We start from the raw sequence: 20,770 nt of genomic DNA, 5'->3' as shown, positions 1-20,770 counted from the left end.
CAGATAAATTATATGGGATTTCAAATGGATGTGAAAAGTTTTGTAGTATGGAATTATAACCCAGTTTATGGCTACGTATGTGAAATACCGTGTCCAAAACAGTTGACTTAGTCCTAGCAATTTAGGAGGCAATCTGTTTATTATATTGTTAAGTTTTTGTCTAAAAGATCTTCCTCATTTCTGACTGACTACGAAGTTTGCTTATGAAGACAAAGGTTTTGTTTGGAATTTTTTTTTTTTTTATATCAAAGAGAGAAATTTCCAGATTGGAATTTCTTTGGAATTTGTAGAGTTATAAAAGCTTTCTGTAATGTAGCAGTAACGTGTGACCAGCAAGCTCTTGATGATTTACGCACGCGCATCCACGTGCGCTTGAGGACTGGCCTTCGCGTTAGATGTGGCTCATGTCACTTAGCGGTGCCACCTTTGCGCTTCCGTGTTGAGCGTCAACACTTGGCGACGACACTTCAGAACCCTCACAGCCTTGAACCGTTTAGGTGTTAGATGGTGCCGACAGCCAGTATTCAGGGATGCAGCTTGGACCGCCGCAGGAGGACGGCGACGAGGAACCCACGGGCATTCTTCCCGATGAAGACTCAGACGCTTTCAGAAACTCTGCCATCGGTATGTTGACTTCAGCTGACGTGCTTTGAAAAGGTCTCGTTTTCAACCCCGACATCGTAGTTTTATCTTAGCTTCTAGATATCTTTGTTTTCTGAGTTGTAAGCAGCGGATGAGGAAGGATCATCCTTTCTCCTGCTCTAACGCCTGTACTTTCGTGTTGATTGTGTGTAGAATTGTGTATTTGTGTTCGTTGGAAGCTTAGTCTCGACTTCTGTTTCTTTGAAGCCCTTCAACAAGCACACCTGTTGAAAAGCATGGGCCACAGCAGGCAGCCCTCTGATAGCAGTGTAGATAAATTTGTGTCGAGAGATGAAGCCGCCGAGCCAGATCAGGAAAACAAGGTGAGAGGCTTCGGCTGGAGACGGTGCGGCGTTCCGCGCTCACACGGCGTCCAGTGTGCAGCATGCTCCTAGCTCGCCCGTTGTGGAGTTTTTGCTCAGCTGTTTCCTTTAAAAATGGGCCTTTCCCCCAGGCCTGCTCCTCCTTGCTGCCTCTCCAGGCACCGGCAGTCTTGAGACTTGCCTGAGCCTGGCCTCCCGTGAGAGACCGCCCCAGACAGCCCTGTGTTAGCCGGTGGCTCCCTCGCTGGTTTCTCAGACCTCTCACTGACGGTCGCGCATGGCCTTGCAGCGTTTCTTGCTTTTGCTCCGTTGAATGGATTTGTTTGTTTGTGTATTATGGTGAAGTACACATAACAGGATTTGCCAGCTCAGTGGCATCGAGCACATTCACACTGTAGTGACGACCACGGCCGTCATCTCCAAGATTTCTTCATGGTCCCGACGGAACCTCTCTCCCCACTAAACAGCGACTCCCCATCCCTCTCCCCCCACCCCCGGCACCACCGTCCGCCTTCTGTCTCTGGGCATTTGCCTGCTCTAGGGGCCTCATAGAAGTGGGGTCATACAGGATTTTTTCTTTCACATCTGGCTCATTTCACTGAGCGTGATGTTCTCCATGTTCATCCATGCCGTAGCAGGGGTCAGATTCCTTCCCTTTTAGGACTGAATAATATTCCATTATATCTGATACCACAGTTTGTTTTTCTATTCATCCGTTGTTGAACACTTGGGTTACTTCTGTCTTTCGGTGACCGCGAATGATGCTGCTGTGAACATGGGTGTATACATACCTCTTCACGACGCTGATCTTGGTTCTCGTGGGTAGGCATCCAGATGTGGAATGGCTGGGACATATGGGAATTGTGTTTTGAAGTTTTTGAGGAACCGCCTGTCCTCTCAATTTTAAGTTTCTTTAGAGCAAGAAACAATGCTTTGTACTTAGTCCCACACAGATGCCCACTATTGCCACCTTGGTCGTTCCTTCCAGGTCCCTTCATGCCAGGCTTGCCCCCTCCCAGCTTTGGGCTTTCCTTCTGCCTGAGGGGCTTCTCCTTGTCCTGAGGGTGGCAGCTCGCGCTGTGCTTCCCTAAGCAGCCTCTCCCACATGCTGGTCTCAGCTGCCTTTCTACACGGTGCTCCATCCCTGCTGCAGCCCACGTGACCCTGTGCCGTAACTGCCTCTGGCTGGGCTGTTCTGCCTTACCGCGGTGTGTGAGGTCAGGCGCATATGTGGGCAGAGAAGCATCTCTGTCCCCAGTGCTGGCATAATCGCTGCCCAGGGAACTACTTGTTGAGTGAACGAGTGAGTGAACGTATCGGTTCTCTGATTATAAGACAAATAAGTGTCAATTTCTCTGTTCTAGCCTTGCCGGATCAAGGGTGACATAGGACAGTCCACCGACCATGATTCTGCTCCCCTTGTCCATTGTGTCCGCCTTTTATCTGCTTCGTTTTTGCTAACTGGGGAAAAAAATGGTAAGTATGGAAGGGCAGGTGCAGAGCTGAAGGCCGTCCCTAGTTTCGGAGGTCCGCTGGGTGACCAGGTTAGTGCCTGGTTACTGCAGCCGGGGGAGTGAGCGAGTCGGAAAGTGAGGGCGTCGGGAGGAAGGAGGAAGAGACGGGCAGCGGCTTTAGTGGGTCTAGTTTTGTCTGTTTGGAAATGAAACGCGGCTTTGATGCTGAAGGTGACTCGGGTGGTTGCTTTGCAGCGCTGGTTCCGGACAGGGACGTGAGGGTCAGCGTGAAGGCGCTGGCGCTCAGCTGTGTCGGCGCCGCCGTGGCCCTTCATCCCGAGTCTTTCTTCAGCAAACTTTACAAAGTACCTCTTGACACCACGGAATACCCTGGTATGTTAAAAGTTCACACCTCCTTCCTCATGTCTGATCCTTATTGTGAAAACTATTCCAAACCATCTTGGCCCTTTTTAGAGCGTACGCTTTTTGAGGTAGTTTATGGCGTTTGAACTGGTGGCAGCTCTTCACCAAACACAGATAGTGACGTAGCTTCTAGGACTGTCAATGCGAGGCTTAGTTAAAGCACAGAGTAATAGAATTCTAGAACGGGAGCCAGTTTACTATGCACTGGATTTGTACCGAAAGCACAAGCTATGTATTATGTCGGCATTGCTTTGGATCGCCCTGAGGCAGGCCAGGTGTTCACACTCAGACACGTGGGAACTGAGGGTGGCCAAGGCGACTCGACAGCAGGCGCAGTCCCCTGCGACACACATTCCGGGACGTGTTCTCGTCGTGGAGTGAGTGACGGGAAGAGCTCCACTTCGGAGCTTCTCCTCCTGCCTTCTCCTTCTTGCTTTTTCTTTGGGCAAGGGGACCAACTTGTGCTTTTGAATTTATGTTAGGTAAGAGCGGGCTCGTTTGAGTTTCTCTAATTTTTTTGAAATGAAATCTGGGAATTTGCTCATTGGCTGACAGCCTAGATCCTCACCGGTTGTGCGGTGGCATCAGCCCTACGATGGATCTGGGGTCTCTGGTCCCCTAGCGTGGCCTCTGTGTCGGGCCTTGTCCAGATTTGGCTCGCCCCTCGCCCTTGATTTTCTTTGCTGAGAATCGAGCTTTTGCGTGAGTTAGGAAGGCGAAGGAGGCGTAGCAGCTGGGTGATCTGTCCCTGCAGACGAGCAGTATGTCTCGGATGTCCTGAACTACATCGCTCACGGAGACCCGCAGGTCCGCGGGGCCACGGCCATCCTGTGTGGGACCCTCATCTGCTCCATCCTCAGCAGGTCTCGCTTCCGAGTCGGGGACTGGATGGGCGCTGTCAGGACTCTGACAGGTAACGGCCGATTTTCAGGACTGGCTTTTCTAGGTGTCACGGCTAAGCTTGAGTTTACGTAACGGTGTTTGCTGCTTGTTCTTCTGGTCAGGAAGTACATTTTCTCTGGTGGACTGCGTTCCTTTGCTGCAGAGAACTTTGAAGGATGAGTCTTCCGTTACTTGCAAGTTGGCTTGTACTGCTGTGCGGGTGAGCATAATCATTTGTTCATGATCATACTCGTTTCTTTGGAAGTTTTAGAAGTTTTTACTTTTATTACAATTAAAGTATCAAATGTGCCCAGACATTCCAAAGCTGTAAACATTAATAAACATCTGTGTATCCACCACTCAGCTTTAGAAAGAAAACACTGCTGATAAAGTTAAGGTTTAATAGACTTCCATTTGAATTTTAATTCTCAGAATACGTGTTTGAAATATACTTTCTCCTAAAGCGTGTATTTGGAAATTGACTTTGCTAATATTATGTGTAAAATTAAAAGCAATAAGTCCATTAGGCTGTAGAATAAAAGTCCAGTGAGGCATAGGGTTATTGAGCAGCTCTGTATTTGTGTCCGTGGAGTGGCCTCTGTCCTTTGCATGGTGGCAAGTCCAGCCTTATACACCACCTGGGTCATAAATCACAGCTGGCCAATCAGCAGCGGGAGAACTTAACCAATAGAAATTAAAACAAAAGCCTTATATTGTCAAACTTATAGGATGCCTTCCCTTTTTAAAACTTCATGGCCTGGCCAGAATTGTTCCTCAGTTCCAGAAGTTTGCCAGATTTCGGTTGAGCAGAGGGAAGTGTGTTGGCAGCATGGTGAAGCGACCGGCCCCGTGCCAGTCTGTGTGGAAATGCCCGCGTGTGTGCTCAGGCGCAGGGAATTGTGCAGCCACAGAAGTCCTATTCTGTCCCCTTGTGTGGCAAAGTACAGAGTAACATCAGCAAGGGCGTGGGGCCTGAGATTTGTTTTAGAAGTGGGTGGCGTTGCCCTGTCTTCCTCTTGACCACCGGTAAATGTTCGTGAGATTAGTGTCTGAGAATGGAGGCCGTGACTTAGGCAGAAATGAGAGGAAGAAGGAAATGGTTATGTGGATGAGACACGCTTACTTCTACACTCGAGCTGACTGCGATGAAGTGTATGCTAGAAGTACCTCTGAGACGCGGGACGAGTGTGCGCCGTTAGCGCCACAGACCCCAGCTGCGGCTCCGGCCTGTCACAGACGCCGGCTGCGGCTCTGGCCTGGGCTGGCCAGATGCGAGCGCCATGGCCTTGCTTTCAGCATTGTGTCGCGAGCCTGTGCAACAGCAGCTGCAGTGACCTGGGCTTACAGCTGATCACCGACGTGCTGAGCCTGCGGAGCAGCTCGTACTGGCTGCTGAGGACAGAGCTGCTGGAGACGCTCGCAGAGGTTGACTTCAGGTGAGCACATCAGGTTCGTCCGCGGAGCCCGGGCCGCTCAGCGTTCGCACGAGGCATCGAAAGGCGGATGCAGGCAGTGGTCGTTCCCAGGGAGCCCGTGCGGCAGGAACCTCGGCGTTTTTCTCCGTCTCGGCTTCGCTCTATTCCCGGAATCTCTAGGTGCAGGCAGAGGAGGGCGTTTTCTTCATAGTCGTTTAAGTGTCCAGATGGTGGGAATAACGTGGCTCAGACTATTAAAACCACGTAGCTCCCATCAGTTCTGCTTCCTTAACAGGAATGCCATCATTTTACGGAACTCAGGTCAGGTAGCTGGTTTGTATTTTGTTGCAGCTGAGAAATAACTCGATGCGTTGCAGCTTTTCACTTTCCAGGACTGAGTTTCGGTCCAAGTTGTTCCCTCGGAAGGGAATTCCCCTTTGTTACCGGTGTTTCTTGCCGCATATGCAGAGCCTGGCGTCAGCCACGCTCGTGCTGCCGCCCGCAGCCGGGTGTTTTCTTGTGTCCTCAGAGCATCTCCGACAAGTAGGGATGGACCGCACTTGACAGGTGGGCGCTGGGGGAGCTCCTCCTGGCCCGCAGCCGGTTGCCCCCCGCCAGCGGCTCCGCGCCTTCTGCGCTTGGCGCCTGAGCCAGTTCTGCTGGGCACTTGGAGCCTCCCAGAATAACACACGTTTATACTTGTTTTGAAGACGGTTTGCTGAGCATGTCTGGTTGGGTCTGGAGTTATGTGAGGGGTGCGGTTCCCCTTGCCATCACACGGCAGTGTCGCCATCCTTTGGCGCACGTGCTGCTGCTCAGAGCCTTCCCTGTGCTCGGAGCAGCCTGCGAGCCCTCCCGCCCCGGCGTCTGTCTGTCAGCGGGTGTTTGCCGAGTGACACGTTGTTTCATCGTTAAACGTGTTCTTCCGTTAGGTTGGTGAGCTTCTTGGAGGCAAAAGCAGACCACCTTCACCGCGGGGCCCACCATTACACGGGGGTAAGCAGCTCATCTCGCGAGGCCACCTGTCACCCCCAGCAGTCGCGCTTTCTTGGTGCGGAATCGCGCCGAGTGCTCTCCGCTGAGGTCTGGGAAAGTTGGGGTCGCATGGGGTGAACTTAAGACTGGTGACCTCGAGTTCTTCCTCCCTGGCTTTCCAAAATATCTTACCGAAAGCTTAGCTAAATACAGAGACCGTGTCTGTGTTTTTGCTCTTCTCGCCAAAGCTGCTGAAACTGCAGGAGCGGGTGCTCAGCGGCGTCGTCCTCCACCTGCTCGGGGACGAAGACCCCCGCGTGCGCCACGTCGCGGCCGCTTCGCTAGTAAGGTACTTGCTGGATGCTTTTCCTTCCATTCACGTTTCTGGTGAAAGCACTTCGTGTTACGAGAATGGGAAAAGGGGAAGACTCAGAGGCTCGAGGGCAGTTTTTAAAATCTTTTGAGGTCATTGTCAGCTGCTCTTAAACTATCAAAAAAATTTATTCACTGCCATGAGAGTCTAAAACGACAATTAAAACAACAAAGTACTAATCTCCTATTGTAAAAGTAATGCACTGTCGTCAGAATTTTGGCACATAGAGAAGAGCACCAAGGAGAGCGGGAACCGCGCTCGGCTCCGCCACTCGTGACGGGCGCCATCAGCGTTTCGCTGTGTGGCCTCTGAACGGGTGTCTTTCTCAGATTTGGGACAAAATATACCGCGGTTTTGTAATCTGGTACTTTCCAATTAATGTATTGTTGGTGTCTTCCTGTTATCAAATACTCTTCTAAAAAAGAAATTTTAATTAGTGCCATTTGTACTATGTGATTGTGATAAATTTTTATATAAATATTTGGTTGGCTATTAAGTTTTCTTTGATTTAAATAAAGAATAATGCTCCAGTAACCACTGTTACACATAAATGTTTATAATTTCTTAAAATTTATTTCTGGGAGTTGCATTACTAGGCCAAGCTTTTTTATGTTTTTTTTTTTCCTTTTTAATTTCTAAAATCTTTTTAGAGGATAATTTATATCCCTTAAAATTCATGCATTTTAAGTGTGCAATTAAATATTGTTAGTACATTTATGGAGTTGTGTAACCAACACCATTATCCACTTTTAGAACATTTTCATCACCCAAAAAGACCCCAAATTCTCAGTTTCCAGCTGCAGCCCCAAGCAACCACAAATATACTTCCTGACTCCAGAGATTTGCCTCTTCTGGACGTTTTCTATAAATGCGATCACGCGCTGGATGGACTTTTGCCTGGCCTTTTTCACTTAGTGCTTGGGGCTCACCATACTGTGGCAGGCATTATGAGTTCGTTCTTTTATTGCTGAATAGTTTTCCATCATGTGGGTAACATTTTTTATTCATTCACCAGATGAGGCATATTGTTGTTATTTCCGCTTTTTGGCCATCACAAGTCCTGTTGTTGTGAACGTTTGCCCACAAGACTCTCCGTGGACATACATTTTTATTTGTCTTGGGGAGATACCCACAAGTGGATTTTTCATGGGTTTTGGTACTTACTGTGAAACTGGTCTCCCGACGTGTACCGGTTTGTGCTCCCACTTGACCAGAATACGATTGCTCCCGATCCTTCTCATCAAATCAGATGTTTCAGAAAAAGTTAAATATGTGTTAGTTTCTTAGGCAGAAATTGGTGTTTCCTTTTAAAATAACTTTTGTTTTGTTTTAATAGTAACACATTTTTATTGAATAAAACTTAGGGAAAATATAAAAAGGGAAATAAAAACCTTTGTAACCTAAGTAGCCCAAGAAAACTGCAGTTACATTTTGGTGTACATCCTTTCCGTTCTCAGCGTTGTTGTTCGCATGGTTTTGGCTACTTGTGAGATGTTCCTTTTCGTTGACCTGACTGGTCTGTGTGACTTGCCTAATCAACGATTTGGGATCTTTACCATTTCCTGCAAGTGATAGCAATTTGTTATACCCTGAAACAAACCGTGCTTAATGGCCAACTCTCCATGGAGGAAAGAGGTTTTAATTAGAGATGTTGGGGTTTGCAAACCAGTGTGAGAAAGTCGCAGGTTGTGCGTCCCACCCGTAGGATTGTGAGCACACCCACCCACATCTGCACTGTGGCTGACTGCACAGTGAGCCCCCTGCTCTTCTGCGAAAGGGTCCCGGATTCTGCCTTCGGGTTCAGTTTAGATTGTGAGGGACCTCAGCTGCAGCCTTGCCGTCTGGGCTGGACGGCTGGTTCCGCGGACCAGACAGCACATGTGAGGAGAGGGCAGGCCAGGCCTGGCCTGGCTGTGGGCAGTGCTCAGTGCTCCCGTTGATGCTGATGAGAGGCTCAGGAAGACAAGGCATTTAACAGGTGCAGAGAAAGGCACTTACTAATTCTACGGCAGACAGAAAGAAAGTGGACCACCTGGTTATTTCAGAGCGGGCGTGTGGGGGGGTGGCCCTGTGACCAGAGTCCCCCCGCCAACGTGTTTGAAGAGCAAGCGCCCCACTGACAGAGGGCTGTGGTGGCATGTGGGTGGACAGTGGGTTAGGCCTAGCCACCTCGACAGGGATGGCATGCACACAGGTGTGCTTCAGGTACTTCCTGGAGTACATAAACTTTTCCTTTTATGTTAGGCTTGTCCCAAAACTCTTTTACAAATGTGACCAAGGACAAGCTGATCCGGTAGTGGCTGTGGCGAGAGATCAAAGCAGCGTTTACCTGAAACTCCTCATGCACGAGACGCAGCCGCCCTCCCACTTCTCCGTCAGCACCATAACCAGGTAAGATAGCCAGGTAAACTAACCCGGCCTGACCTTGTCAGGGATCACGTGCCCTTTCCTGACGCCTTTTTGGGGCTTTAATCTAAAATGAATCTCCTAGGGAAAAACCTTAAGGCGAGGGTATATGAGTAGGTCCTCTTCCTTTGATAGGATATTTCTTTTTCAGGATTTACTAGCCCACCTCTCTGTTTAAGCTCTGCTGAGTCACACATAGTGACATTACAGGCCACATACTGACGGATGTATTATTCTGTGTGACCCTGATTTCTGCTGTGTCTTACCTCAAAACTTGTCCATTAACTTTTCACTTTATTCGTGTTCCCTATGAAGAGTATGGTTATGTCGTGCCAGTTAATTTTTAGGTGAGCAGCCTATTAAAGAGTGTCAGTGTTAGTTAGGGTCATTCACCAGTTCAGTGACTCACCAGTGTTAGTCACGTTTATTGTGAGAAGCTTTTAAACGCAGTTTCACATGGCTCCGCATAGCTCATTCTCGCCTGAGTCTCTAGTGAGTGGCATGGACAGTAGAGGTCATTAGAGCAGAAATGCCCTAATGAAGTTATAATTTTCTTTAGAGTTATAGTTTGCGAAAAAGGCCATAGAAGTAATAATGTGACTATTATGCTTTTTTAACTCTTTTAAATGTTATTTTAAAAATGAGTTTTATGTGATAATTCTCTGCCGAGTGGCAGTTTTTTTAAAACTTGGGCTAACTGACTTCCAGGCTGAAATGTTCGCTTGATACTTTCATTCTGAATTTGGAACTTGGCTGTCACGTTTTGAAGTCATTATTCCTAAATAAATATCACTTTTTTTCATTTAAAGACTGCTTAAAAAACTCATGGAGGTAATTTGATTCTCAGAGAATTTCCTTTTTTTAAGCTCAACTGGCATTTTCTGTCTTTGAAAAGATTCAGGGTAAATATTCTTTTATGATAAGAAGCAGCATGAGAGTATTTCATTAGCGGAGAATATTTCATCTTTTTCTAAATGCGATTTCAGAATGTTTAGATGCCAGCAGAGATGAGTATAACATTTTATTAAAGCTGGTCACTAACTGCTCCGTTGAAAGTTTTCCCGGTTCCCGACTCAGGCGGGCCCCTCGACGTGCGCTGTTCCGCTGGTTCTTGCGCGGTGAACACAGTTCCCCGTGGGGAAGCCGTGTTTGCAGCTCCACTGCCTGCTGTTTTACAGTTTATGTGACGAAGATAAAACTCTTCTTCCGGGCTTGTCGTTGAGTGGCCCCGTGCCCAGGACACTGAGGGGCACAAAGGTGCATCAGACACTCACCTGCCTGGGCTTCATTCACAGAGTTGGGAGTTAGAATTTGTATGTAAATCCCAGGAGGGGTCGAAATGGGCCGAGCCATGAGCAGAGTGTGGGGAAGGGGCTGAGCCATCCTGTGGTGGAAGGACTTTTTTGTCTCGCAAGGAGTAGTTTCATGACGGATCTGTTAACTCAGTGTGAGAAATGGGTGGCCTTGGCCGTGCAGGCTGGCGCGGAGGGCGTGGCCGTGGCCCTGCACTGCCGGCGCTCGGGGGTCGGCAGGGAGGGCTCTGATTGCAGCTACTCTCACAGGATGAAGGCCACGTTTATTTCCAGTCTTGCTGTAACTTAAGTCAAGTAAAAGGCATTTAAGGTCTTGTAGCCTTTAATGTGAATCTTTTGAAGTGGATTTTTAAGTCTCCGCATTTTTCTCATTAGAATATACAGAGGCTATAATTTACTGCCGAGCATAACGGACGTCACCCTGGAAAATAACCTCTCAAGGGTCGTTGCAGCGGTGTCTCACGAACTCGTCACGTCCACCACGCGGGCGCTCACTGTAAGTCTCCTTAGGGCGGTCTTCGTGGAGTATGCTTTCGGCAGTTCGTGAGCTCAGTTCTTAATTAGAGCTCTTATGTGCGGGGCGTACTAGGAAATTGTGCTTCTGTGAACAGATCTTGGTTTGTTGATTGGAATATAACACCTATTTTTCTGATTATTAAAGCCAATACAGGAAAGCATGAAAATGAAAATGAAAATAAAAACTACCATAATCTCGTCTGATCTCTGAAGCTAAGCAGGGTCGGGCCTGGTTAGTACTTGGATGGGAGACCTAGGAAGACCAGGCGCTATAGGTGTAAAAAATTTTTAAAAAATAAAAAATAAGGGATTGTAAGCTGACAAGGTCCTTGCAATCTGTGAGGTCAACCAAGGGTTGCCTCGCCTAAAAAATAAAAAAATAAAAATAAAAAACTACCATAATCTGAATTGATAATACATCAGAAATTTAAAATATCTCTTAATATAATTGACTCAGCAACTTTGTAACATATATATTAAGGGGGGAAAACAAATGTCAACAAAGATTTTTGTGTAATAATTATATCATTATTTATGCTGCTGAAATTGGAAAAGAATCATAATGTCCAAGAAACCAAGAAGGATTGAATTCTCTGTGGTAGCTTATTTATTATGCACCTATTAATATGATACTTGGAGATTTTTAATAATATAGTGAGTATAATCTGGATTCTAATATTGAGTGAAAAAAGGCACAACACAAAACTATGCTTGTGTATAGTCAGATCTTAGTTATGAAAAATAATATTCATGTGTATATATTTCTCACTCAAGAAAATGACTGGCAGAAAATTGCCAGAATGAATTTTAGGATTATGACTGAATTTTGTTGTCTTCTTTGGATTTTTCGGACATTCACAAATTTCCTAAAATGAGCAAGTGTAACTTTTACAATTAGAAAAAAAAGAATATTGTGCCAACGTAGCGTTAATTTGCTGATTACCAGGTTAAACCTTGTCTTTGATCTTGTGTGACGGAAGCAATGCTCGCACACTGTGGGAAACGCACACTGTGTGATTCGGGCATCTTGGTATCAATGCCTATCAGACTTAGATATCATTTGGGTTCTTTGTAGTTTGGTCTTCCCTTGATTGGGAAGATATAAATAAATATTATTTATTTGTATGTATTGTGGCCTACCGGTGTCAGGCACTGTTCTACACTTGGGCTTTTAAGACAGAGAGGACGCCTGCTCTGGTGGTCCTTGTGGTCTGCTCAGTGGGTGGGTGTGAACCTGCCTGAGTTCGGGAGCAGAGCTGAGCGGGGCGGGGGAGGAAGGGTGCTCTGGGCAGAGGGGGTGGCGCTGGTCCATTACTGTTCTGGGCAGAAGTTGCTGCACCGCTACTGGCCTCTCCCCATGGGGGTTTCTGCCACTTTCCCTTAAAACCTGGATGTCAGATGTCTAGCTATGCTTTGTAAGATACGGATTTGTACCATGGTAAGACAGGTGCCTAGCATTAGGCAGATCGCGATTGTGTTTCCATCGTTTGTACTTTTATGAAGGGTAGGAGGAGGTTCAGTTTAATAAACTCTTTTTGATTTTATTGTTCTTTTCTTCTTTAGTTTGGATGCTGTGAAGCTTTGTGTCTTCTTTCAACTGCCTTTCCTGTTTGCATTTGGAGTTTAGGTTGGCATTGTGGGTATGTATTTTTCTCAGCACATGGATGTCTCCATGTGATACAGACAGAGTTGTTACACTCCTGTTTTTCCTTTCTTGTTATTTTTTTATCATTTGGGCCTCTTGGGAAAACACCTGAAGGATGCTTGTTTCTGCCCTGTTGACCATGTGGGACTGGTGATAGGCACCGCTGGGCAGCACTGAGCTGGTGTCATTCAGGGCGTGTCAGATGCTCGCTGTTCAGCGTGGGGGAGGGCTTGAGGGTGTTATTTGCAGGTTCATTTAAGAGAATGCACGTGCTGGCAAAAGACTTTTCTAATCGGCTTACTTCTCTCCAGAATTATTGATATTTATTAAACACTAAGAAACATTTTTGTTTAAAATCAAATGTGACCTATCATACAAAATCATGATGAACTACAAGAGTGTCATTTAGGGGCTGCTGTACTTACATGAGCAGTTTTCATTTTAAAATGACGTTCTTCCAGAGATGCCCTAACGGTTCTGAACTGATTCCGGGTCTTCCACAGATTAAGGAGTGAGCTTCTTTTATGTGTCCTGATAACTGGGAAAATTTTGGTGACTCACCATCACATTTGGAAGTAAATTGCAGATTTCGTGTGTGATCAGCATATGACTGATGTTTGCTGAAATGAACAGCATTCTCTGGTCTGGAATGATCACTCTCCTCTGTCAGCAGATAGCTACAGAGCAACCACAGTTTCTAGTCAGAGAGCCAGCACTAGACTTGACTTCTGAGCAGCTTTGGCATTGGAGTAAAATGTGCCATCTCAAAATGTAAAAAAAGTTAAGTTGTCAAGATAAACGGTTATAGTACCTTTAATCAGACCTTCTCAAATGATTTATGGGGCTGCGGTTTATAAGAAAGATGGTAGTTAACAATGGTAAAATCGCGCCATGAGCCGATGTGAAACGTAGTGATGCGCCTTCCTCTTGCTTTAAAATTTTTCTGCAATTTGATCTTGCGAACGTCTGCTTCCAGAGTGCCCCCGCTGAGCGCCTCAGACGAGTCTAGAAAGAGCTGCACCGTGGGCATGGCCTCGGTGATCCTCGCGCTGCTCTCGTCGGCGTGGTTCCCGCTAGACCTCTCGGCTCACCAGGATGCTTTGATCTTAGCCGGAAACTTGCTTGCAGGTAACGGTACCAAGTTCAGACATGAACCCCAGGTCTTTAGCTTTTGATTTCCTTCTGACGGGTGATGCTAGTGAGCTATGACGGGAAGTGCTGTGAGGTCACTGCCAGCGGCAGCCTGTTCCGTTGGAGTTTCAGACGGTCTCGACACGCATGCACGTGTCCTGCAGGCAGCTGTTCTGCATCGAGTATTTTAAAGATGCCGTTCGCAGCCCAGGCCCTGAGTTAGCCAGAGGTAAGCTCATTTCACGGGGCACCACGGGCCCCCTGAAATGAGCTTACCTCTGACATGAAAGTATGACGTGTGGGCTCCGTTCTGAAGTCAAATGTAGATTAGAGGGGCACATGTAGACTAAGTTCAGCGGCAGCGCAGTGGCCGTAACCGCTGTCCCTTGGGCATTAGGATGGGAAACAAGATTTATGGGCTGGCAGGAAAAGGGTACATGAACCAACGGAGGGCACAGCACGTCCCAAGGCACGGAGACGTGAAACAGTGTGTGACATGCGAGTAAGTCATTTTGGATGTCAAGTAAGGACAAGGACTAGGGCGGAGCATGGCCGGTGAGGGCCGCTGAAATTGGTGGGTGTGGGTGTTGCCGGTCTCCGTTACGGAGGACTTGGCCCGTTTGCCATGGGAGGGCACCAGAGAGCTTTGTAAGGGGGACTCACGGCCGCGTTAGTGTTTTAGCGCCCAGCCGACTTGAGTGTGGGTTGGAGGAGAAGGAAGGGAACGGAGAAGGTTCGTGTTGTAGTTTAAGCGAGAGATGGACTTGAACGAGGTCGTGGCTGTGGAGTGCAGGAGGAGACGGATGGGAAGCGTCAAGGAGGCAGAGGCAATGGGCCTGGGTCCCCCATCGAGAGGGGCCTCAGATGACTGACACGTCCTGGGTAGTGTGTGACGGTGACATTCATGGAAACTGGAAATACAGTCTGGGGGGCCGTTGTCAGTTTCCTCTTAATTTCGAGTTATCGGTTGACTATCAGGTGACGTCCGATGTAGATGAGTCCGAAGGACGCATGTTCCCTGAGCGATTTCTGCTCCCCCCGCTGTCGAGGTGGGAGGTAACACGTGTGCCTCTATCACAGCCAGTGCCCCCAAGTCTCTGAAAAGCCCATGGACCTCTGAAGAGGAGGCCAGCCCAGCAGCCACCAAGCAGGAGGAGGTGTGGCCCGCTCTGGGTGACCGGAGCCTGGTGCCCATGGTGGAGCAGCTCTTCTCCCACCTGCTCAAGGTGGTTAACATCTGCGCGCACGTCCTGGATGACGTGGCTCCCGGGCCGGCAGTGAAGGTAACCGCGGGCTCGGGTGGTGGCTTCGTGGCTGAGTGACTGGGCTCCTGAGACTGTGTTCACCGCCCGTCCCTCCCTCCCTCGCTTTCGCTCTAAATGAGCAGGACAGCTCTTGTCGTGACACTGAGTTTCGCATCAAAACGTGATCACCCGGTTCGTAGCCCTTTGCCGTCCTCCTCAGATACTGTCCCCCGGGAGGGAGAGGGCTAGCGTCGTCCTTAGGCTTCAGCTCAGCCAGGAGAGCTCGGGAAGCGGGCGCTGCCCACGCGCTCCCTCTGCAGCGCTGGCAGACACTCGCTTTTCTGTGCCGTTCAGGAAAGCCAGCCTCAAAGCAAACGGTAAAGCGTTGGCACAGTGGCTTCAGGCGGATCGGCGCACTCAGAACCTTGCCTGCCTGTTCTTTGTCTTGCTTGTGTCTTCTGTCCCAAGTCTCTTCCGTCTTCAGTGAACATGCCTCGCATCCGTTCTCCTTGAGCTGCCCCGCGGTCCCCTCACTACACACTCTCTGAAGGGTCCCGGCTGCCCGCCCAGCTCCAGGTGCCGCCCAGCTCCCTGACACGGCCTTCTTCGTGAGGCCTCTTTGGCCCGGACTCGGTCCTGTTGCTCCGGCCATCAGTTCTTAGCCGGTCAGCTCCCTGCCGTCACTCTCCGCGGCAGCCCTTCCTGCCAGATCAGCCTCTGCATCTCGTGGGTGCGACTCAGGCCCTGTCTCACGTCCCCCCCGACCCCAGACGCTCTGATTTCCTTCCGGTCGCCTTCCCCTCGGCTCTTGCCCTCCTGACCCCCTCTTGCCAGCATTCTCCCGGTTCGACCTTGCGCCTGCCGCGCACGCCCTCCAGCTGCTGTCCCGCATCTCGGTCTCTGGCCAGTGCTGTCCGCACAACTGTCCGGGCTGGCAGTGTCCCCATCATGCCAGGGGCACAGCGGCACTCACCACACGGGCCACCGCGCACTTGCCGCGTGGCCAGCGCCACCAAGGAACTGGACTTCTAATTTTGTTCCGTTGTCGTGTGTTGAAATTTCGATAGCCGTGTGTGAACAGTGGCTGCAGTGTGGCACCCGGCTCTGTCCTTGGAGCGCTGGTCTGGCATGGCCAGCCGCCGCGTGGCACTCCGGGTGACGCATAGACACCTCGGGCGCAGGCTACATCTGGACTTCCCGCCCCCACCCCGTCCGCCCCGTCCGCGCCCGCCCCGTCCGCGCCTGCCCCGTCCGCACCTGCCCCGCCGCCCTCGCCACAGGCTTCCTTCTCACTCCCAAGTCCTTCGCTTTCCCTGCCAAACGTCTGGTAAGAAGGCAGTTGCACAGGTGCACGTGTACGTGTACACACACGTCCACGCACGTGCACACGCATGTGCACACGCCTGGGCGCATATACTTATCCACATTTTTCTCTGTTCGCTGCCACTGTTCCGGTCCAGGCCAACGGCAGGTCCCACGTGGACAGCCGCAGTGGCCTCCCTCTGCGTGTGGAAGCAGCATTGCTGGGGTGGGTCCCCATTCCGTGGAGCCCCGTGAACGGTGCGTGGCTCCCTTTCCGCGGCCCCACAGAAGCTTTCAGCTATCTCCACAGTTAGTGGCAGAACCCAGAAAGGGTTGTAACTCTTTACTTACCCTTTAGCCATCACCCCTCAACGCCCCCACACTCCCAGCTCGAGGCAGCTGCGAACCTTTCCGTTTCTGTGGACACGCCTGTGTCGGTCACTGCTGTCAGTGGAGTCGTGCGCCCCGTGCTTCTGGGCCCGCTCCTCCCCTTAGCGTGTTCTCCAGGTGCCGCCGTCACTGTCCTGCTCGCTCGCTCTCTCCCTGTCCTTCTCTGCTGCCTTTAGTCTGGCCTCCTGATTGCAGCCACTTACCCCGTTACATCATTTTGCAGACAAGGCTCGAGATGACTTCTCGAGGTGACTTCTCTAAGATCGTGGAGTGAGCAAGCAGCAGAGCAGGGGCCCGATGTCCACGCCCCTGTCACCGTCTGCACTGTGCTGCAGTGCCGGCTGCCTCCTGTGGCATGGGGGCTGGCTATTCTGTATTCCCTTGTCTTCTAGCTCTGCTGCTTATTGGCCGTGACCTTGAATAAGTCACTCCATTTCTGAGCTCATTTCCTCATTTGGAAACCAGAGTTTAAAACGTTGGCGCACACCCTCTGGTGTCGAGGCCCCATAGAACGCCCGGTCGCTGCCGATGGAGGTGGCGTGCCTGGGCCTCCATAGCCTCAGGCCCCTCCTGACGCCTCCTTCCGCCCCTAGCACACCTGTTAGGAAGTTCTGGGTCCATGCTGACCGCCTGCGGTGTGCCGTGGCTAGAGGATGGAGTACGTATGGTGCCCAAGCTCTGTAGATGGGATTCAGAGAAGTCTGATGGGCTCGTTCTTTCCTGTAAATGCTAGAACCACGTGCTGCAGTTTCCCGCGTCTGTGTGGTTGCACTTCATGAGCTCTCACTCTCTCCTAGGCAGCCCTGCCGTCTCTAACGAACCCGCCGTCTCTAAGTCCAATCCGACGGAAGGGGAAGGAGAAGGAACCGGCAGAGCAGGCCTCTGTGCCGCTGAGTCCCAAGAAGAGCAGCGAAGCCAGCCCAGGTATGGGGTTGTGACTGTGGAGGGGGACAAAGGTGCACGAGACATGAGACATTTCTATGACATCTGTGTCATAGAAATTTAGGATTTAAGTTTCCGTTCACATCACTGTTAATAGAATAATTTGGTATTTTTTGGAAAGAATACACAGCAGTGAACCCAGACACAGCTTCCCTGGGGGTGGTTTCAGATGTGAAATATTAATTACTGAAAGATTACCAACCACATTTGGCCTCAAGCATCTCTAAGCATCCCTGGTAACACGCGATGGGGACAGTGCAGGCTTCTGGGCCACCGCAGGGAGCTGGCTGGCTGCTCGTTCCCTGCTTCTTCCTTTCTCGTCCCTGCAGCGTGGTCGTCCCTGGTGTTCAGGGAGGGAGGCGGCGGGTGGCCAGTTCCAGTGCAGTGGGGGTTGGTTCCACAGGGGAAGAACTCTGAGTGGAAAGTGGAAAATTCACGACTGGCTAAACGCGAGATAAAGAGGGATCCGGTCATGTGAGGGAGAGGGCCCAGAAACCTCACAGACCCGGGAGGCTCGGCACCGCGGGGCCAGAGTTACACGGAGTAGCAGCTGCACAGTCTGCGCCATTCATGGTGGGGGGCACCAGAGCCCAGGCCACGCAGGTGACAGCCGTTTGCAGACCCAGCTGTGCCCGGCTCCCGTGTCAGTGCCTGGGGCCAGTCGCGTCTCTCCCGTTCATTCTCCATGAAAAGCATGTGTGTTAAGGCTTTTTAAAAGCCGCTGGTTTCTAAGGGTGACCGTGGCACCGCAGGAAGATCTACCAGCTCAGAAGCTTCAGAACTTCACAAGTGCGGTGTCGCGATGTGACCTCTCACCTCTCTGGTGGAGTGAATAAACTGAGGACTCTGGGTTAAAAACCTCTAAAGCCAGAGTGGAGTGGTTTCATACAGTGCTTGGCCTTTCAGTGTTTAAAACTGCACGTACCCTTTACAGCTGGCAGAGCTTGTTTGTAGGTCATCCCTTTTGATTGCTTAAGGGCCACGACCTAGCTTAGCCTGGGTCAATCCTGTCCTGCCTTGGGCTCCGACAGGTGGGCTGACGGCCTCTTGCTTAGCTGTTCATCTCATTCGCAAACAGGCAACCAGACCGAAACAAGCAAATAGTGGCATCATACCATTTTTTTCTTTTCTTTTATTATGCTTTGGGAGATACTCAGATTTTGCTTATGTTTATTAGTGAATTTCTGATTACTTCTAATTAATCAAAAGTCAGAGTTTTTAAAAGTACTAGAATACTTTTAAAAATCAGTATTAGCAGTAACCTGTTTTTAAACTTAACCGATATTTGCTTTTGATCTAAAAGCTTATTTTGTGTGTGTGTTTTTAAAGCCTCTCGACAATCCGACACCACAGGGCCAGTTACAGCCAACAAATCCTCATCACTGGGAAGTTTCTACCACCTTCCTTCATACCTCAAATTGCACGATGTCCTGAAGGCCACCCACGCCAACTACAAGGTGCCGCTGCTTTTGTAAACATGGGACACATGCAAGTTCCTCGTGGGTTGCTGCCGTTTTCCCTCAGATTGGTAGCTCGTGTACATGCGTATTCATACCTGTGAGTGACTTAGGACTCGGGGATGTGAGTTACAATTAGCTTTTTCAAGGCTGTCTTCCAGCTCTATTTATGGCAGCTTCCAGGTCCTTTTTGAGGTCTCCTCAGAGCCCTGTGATCTTAATTCTCGCCCTGTGGCCTCTGTTGCTTATTCAAGAAAGGCCTTCCTTCCCCACGAGCACACCCCCTTGACCCCTCCCCACCAACGCCAAGTCCAGGCCTCTCCCCTCAGTGCCAGCTGGAGTGACCCTTTCCCTCCTGTCTACCCCGGGTGGGGCATCATGGACTCGCCCCTCTGGGGTCTGCAGTGGTCTCACTTCTGGAGTTTCCGTCCTTCCTCGGCTTGTCGAAAACACCCTCCAGTTGACGTGAGCGTGGCCACAGCGTTTAGATCCACTTGCATTTCGCCCCGTGTGTCTCTTGCCTGCTTTCGTGTCTGCATCGCGGGTGGTTGGTTTTCATTCCTCCAGGCGGCTTCCTTTCTTTTTCCTGTAGTGCTTTTGCAGGGCTCTGGCCGGTTTTTATTTTCATGGTCAGTCTCTTCCCCTTGATCTTGTTTTTACATATTATATCTTTGGACCTGACCCATTCTCTCAGTTATTAAATGGGGGAATCGCGACATAATTTAACTAAGCTGGAGCCTTTAGAATCTTAAATTAATACTTCTTAAAGCTAATTTAATGTTTTGCTGTAGCCAGACTGAAAGGCTGTGTCTGAATTTGATAACGATTTTCCCCAGGGATCCTAACATATATGACTCAGGGCGTGTGTGTGTGGAGAGGGAGAGATGTGCTGCTTATCAGATACTGGTTATGATAGACGTTAAAGTTTACTTCTCATTAAGATAGAAGGTTAGCAGTTGTTTTTTGTCAGTAGTGTCTGTGTAAGTTGGAAGATGCCTTTGAAAGATTTTTGTGTAGCTCTCTGAAAGAGTAAATTCCAAGGCGTTTTCCCAGTGCTAAAACAGGCAAGAACAGCCCGAACGGTGAGTGTGTAGGGCTGCTGAGCGGAATGCGTCGTACCGCAGCACACCACGTGTGTCCTCATTTTAGATGGCCAGATCATGACAGTTGCCAGTAACCGTGTGTTCTCTTGCTCCACCGTCCCAAGGTCACCTTGGATCTTCAGAACAGCTCTGAGAAGTTCGGGGGATTTCTGCGCTCTGCCCTGGATGTTCTCGCTCAGATTCTAGAGTTGGCCACTCTGCAGGACATCGGGAAGGTTTGTGTTTCTTTTCTCCTTCAGGGAGCTGTAGCTGGCACACCTGATGCGCACCCCTGGGCCAAGTGCCTGTGGGGATGGGACCCCCATCCTCCAGGCACATTTAGAAAGTGCTAACAACTTCAGAGAAGCTTCTGTGACTCCGCCACTGCTTATGTCACGGCACCTGAATCTGACTCTTAGCCTCAAATCAGGGCTGGGGTGGGTTCTATTTATATCTTTACAGTTATTTACCGTATATTAGCTTAGACCAAGTTTATTCTAAGAAATTGGCGGGTTTAAAACTGTTGACAGAACCCTCTAGCTTCTCATTTGACCTTCGCAAGTGGAAAGGGCGAAGACACCTAGTCTGCGCTCAGTGCTCCGGGCGCCTCGGGGAGCCGCAGTGCTGCAGTGGGAACCCGTGTTCTCTGGCTCCAAGTTCAGGAGTCTCCTCGCCCCGTTTTGTAGGGAAATGTTGAGACATTTCCTTACAAAGAATTGTGCGGTGCGTGCCCCTGTCGCATGCGCACGACCCAGATTTTGTAGGGCCGCTTTGCCACATCTGCTTTAGAGTGTGTGTCCACCTGTCTTGCCCCCAAGATACCTTGTTTTTGGATGAATTTCAGCGTGAGTTACA

At 49.8% G+C, this 20,770-nt stretch overlaps 1 protein-coding gene across 1 annotated transcript in view; it reads left to right on the top strand.

The window, feature by feature from the left end:
- Positions 1-20,770, top strand: part of HTT (huntingtin) — a 115,764-nt gene that overhangs the window by 39,399 nt on the left and 55,595 nt on the right. Inside the window, exons 12-28 of the mRNA XM_039838245.1 lie at positions 498-624; positions 850-965; positions 2,330-2,441; positions 2,675-2,812; positions 3,597-3,755; positions 3,847-3,944; positions 5,021-5,160; positions 6,072-6,135; positions 6,363-6,463; positions 8,732-8,878; positions 10,582-10,702; positions 12,286-12,362; positions 13,344-13,495; positions 14,579-14,781; positions 17,232-17,358; positions 18,706-18,833; positions 20,041-20,151. Of these exons, the coding sequence (XP_039694179.1) occupies positions 498-624; positions 850-965; positions 2,330-2,441; positions 2,675-2,812; positions 3,597-3,755; positions 3,847-3,944; positions 5,021-5,160; positions 6,072-6,135; positions 6,363-6,463; positions 8,732-8,878; positions 10,582-10,702; positions 12,286-12,362; positions 13,344-13,495; positions 14,579-14,781; positions 17,232-17,358; positions 18,706-18,833; positions 20,041-20,151 (2,121 nt within the window). The remainder of the gene's footprint in view (positions 1-497; positions 625-849; positions 966-2,329; positions 2,442-2,674; positions 2,813-3,596; positions 3,756-3,846; positions 3,945-5,020; positions 5,161-6,071; positions 6,136-6,362; positions 6,464-8,731; positions 8,879-10,581; positions 10,703-12,285; positions 12,363-13,343; positions 13,496-14,578; positions 14,782-17,231; positions 17,359-18,705; positions 18,834-20,040; positions 20,152-20,770) is intronic.

Source organism: Pteropus medius, unplaced genomic scaffold, assembly GCF_902729225.1.
Source record: "Pteropus medius unplaced genomic scaffold, Ma_sr-lr_union100, whole genome shotgun sequence".
NCBI classification, from domain to species: domain Eukaryota; kingdom Metazoa; phylum Chordata; class Mammalia; order Chiroptera; family Pteropodidae; genus Pteropus; species Pteropus medius.
Note: the sequence above shows the minus strand (reverse complement) of the source record. Positions and strands in the feature narration are given on the sequence as shown.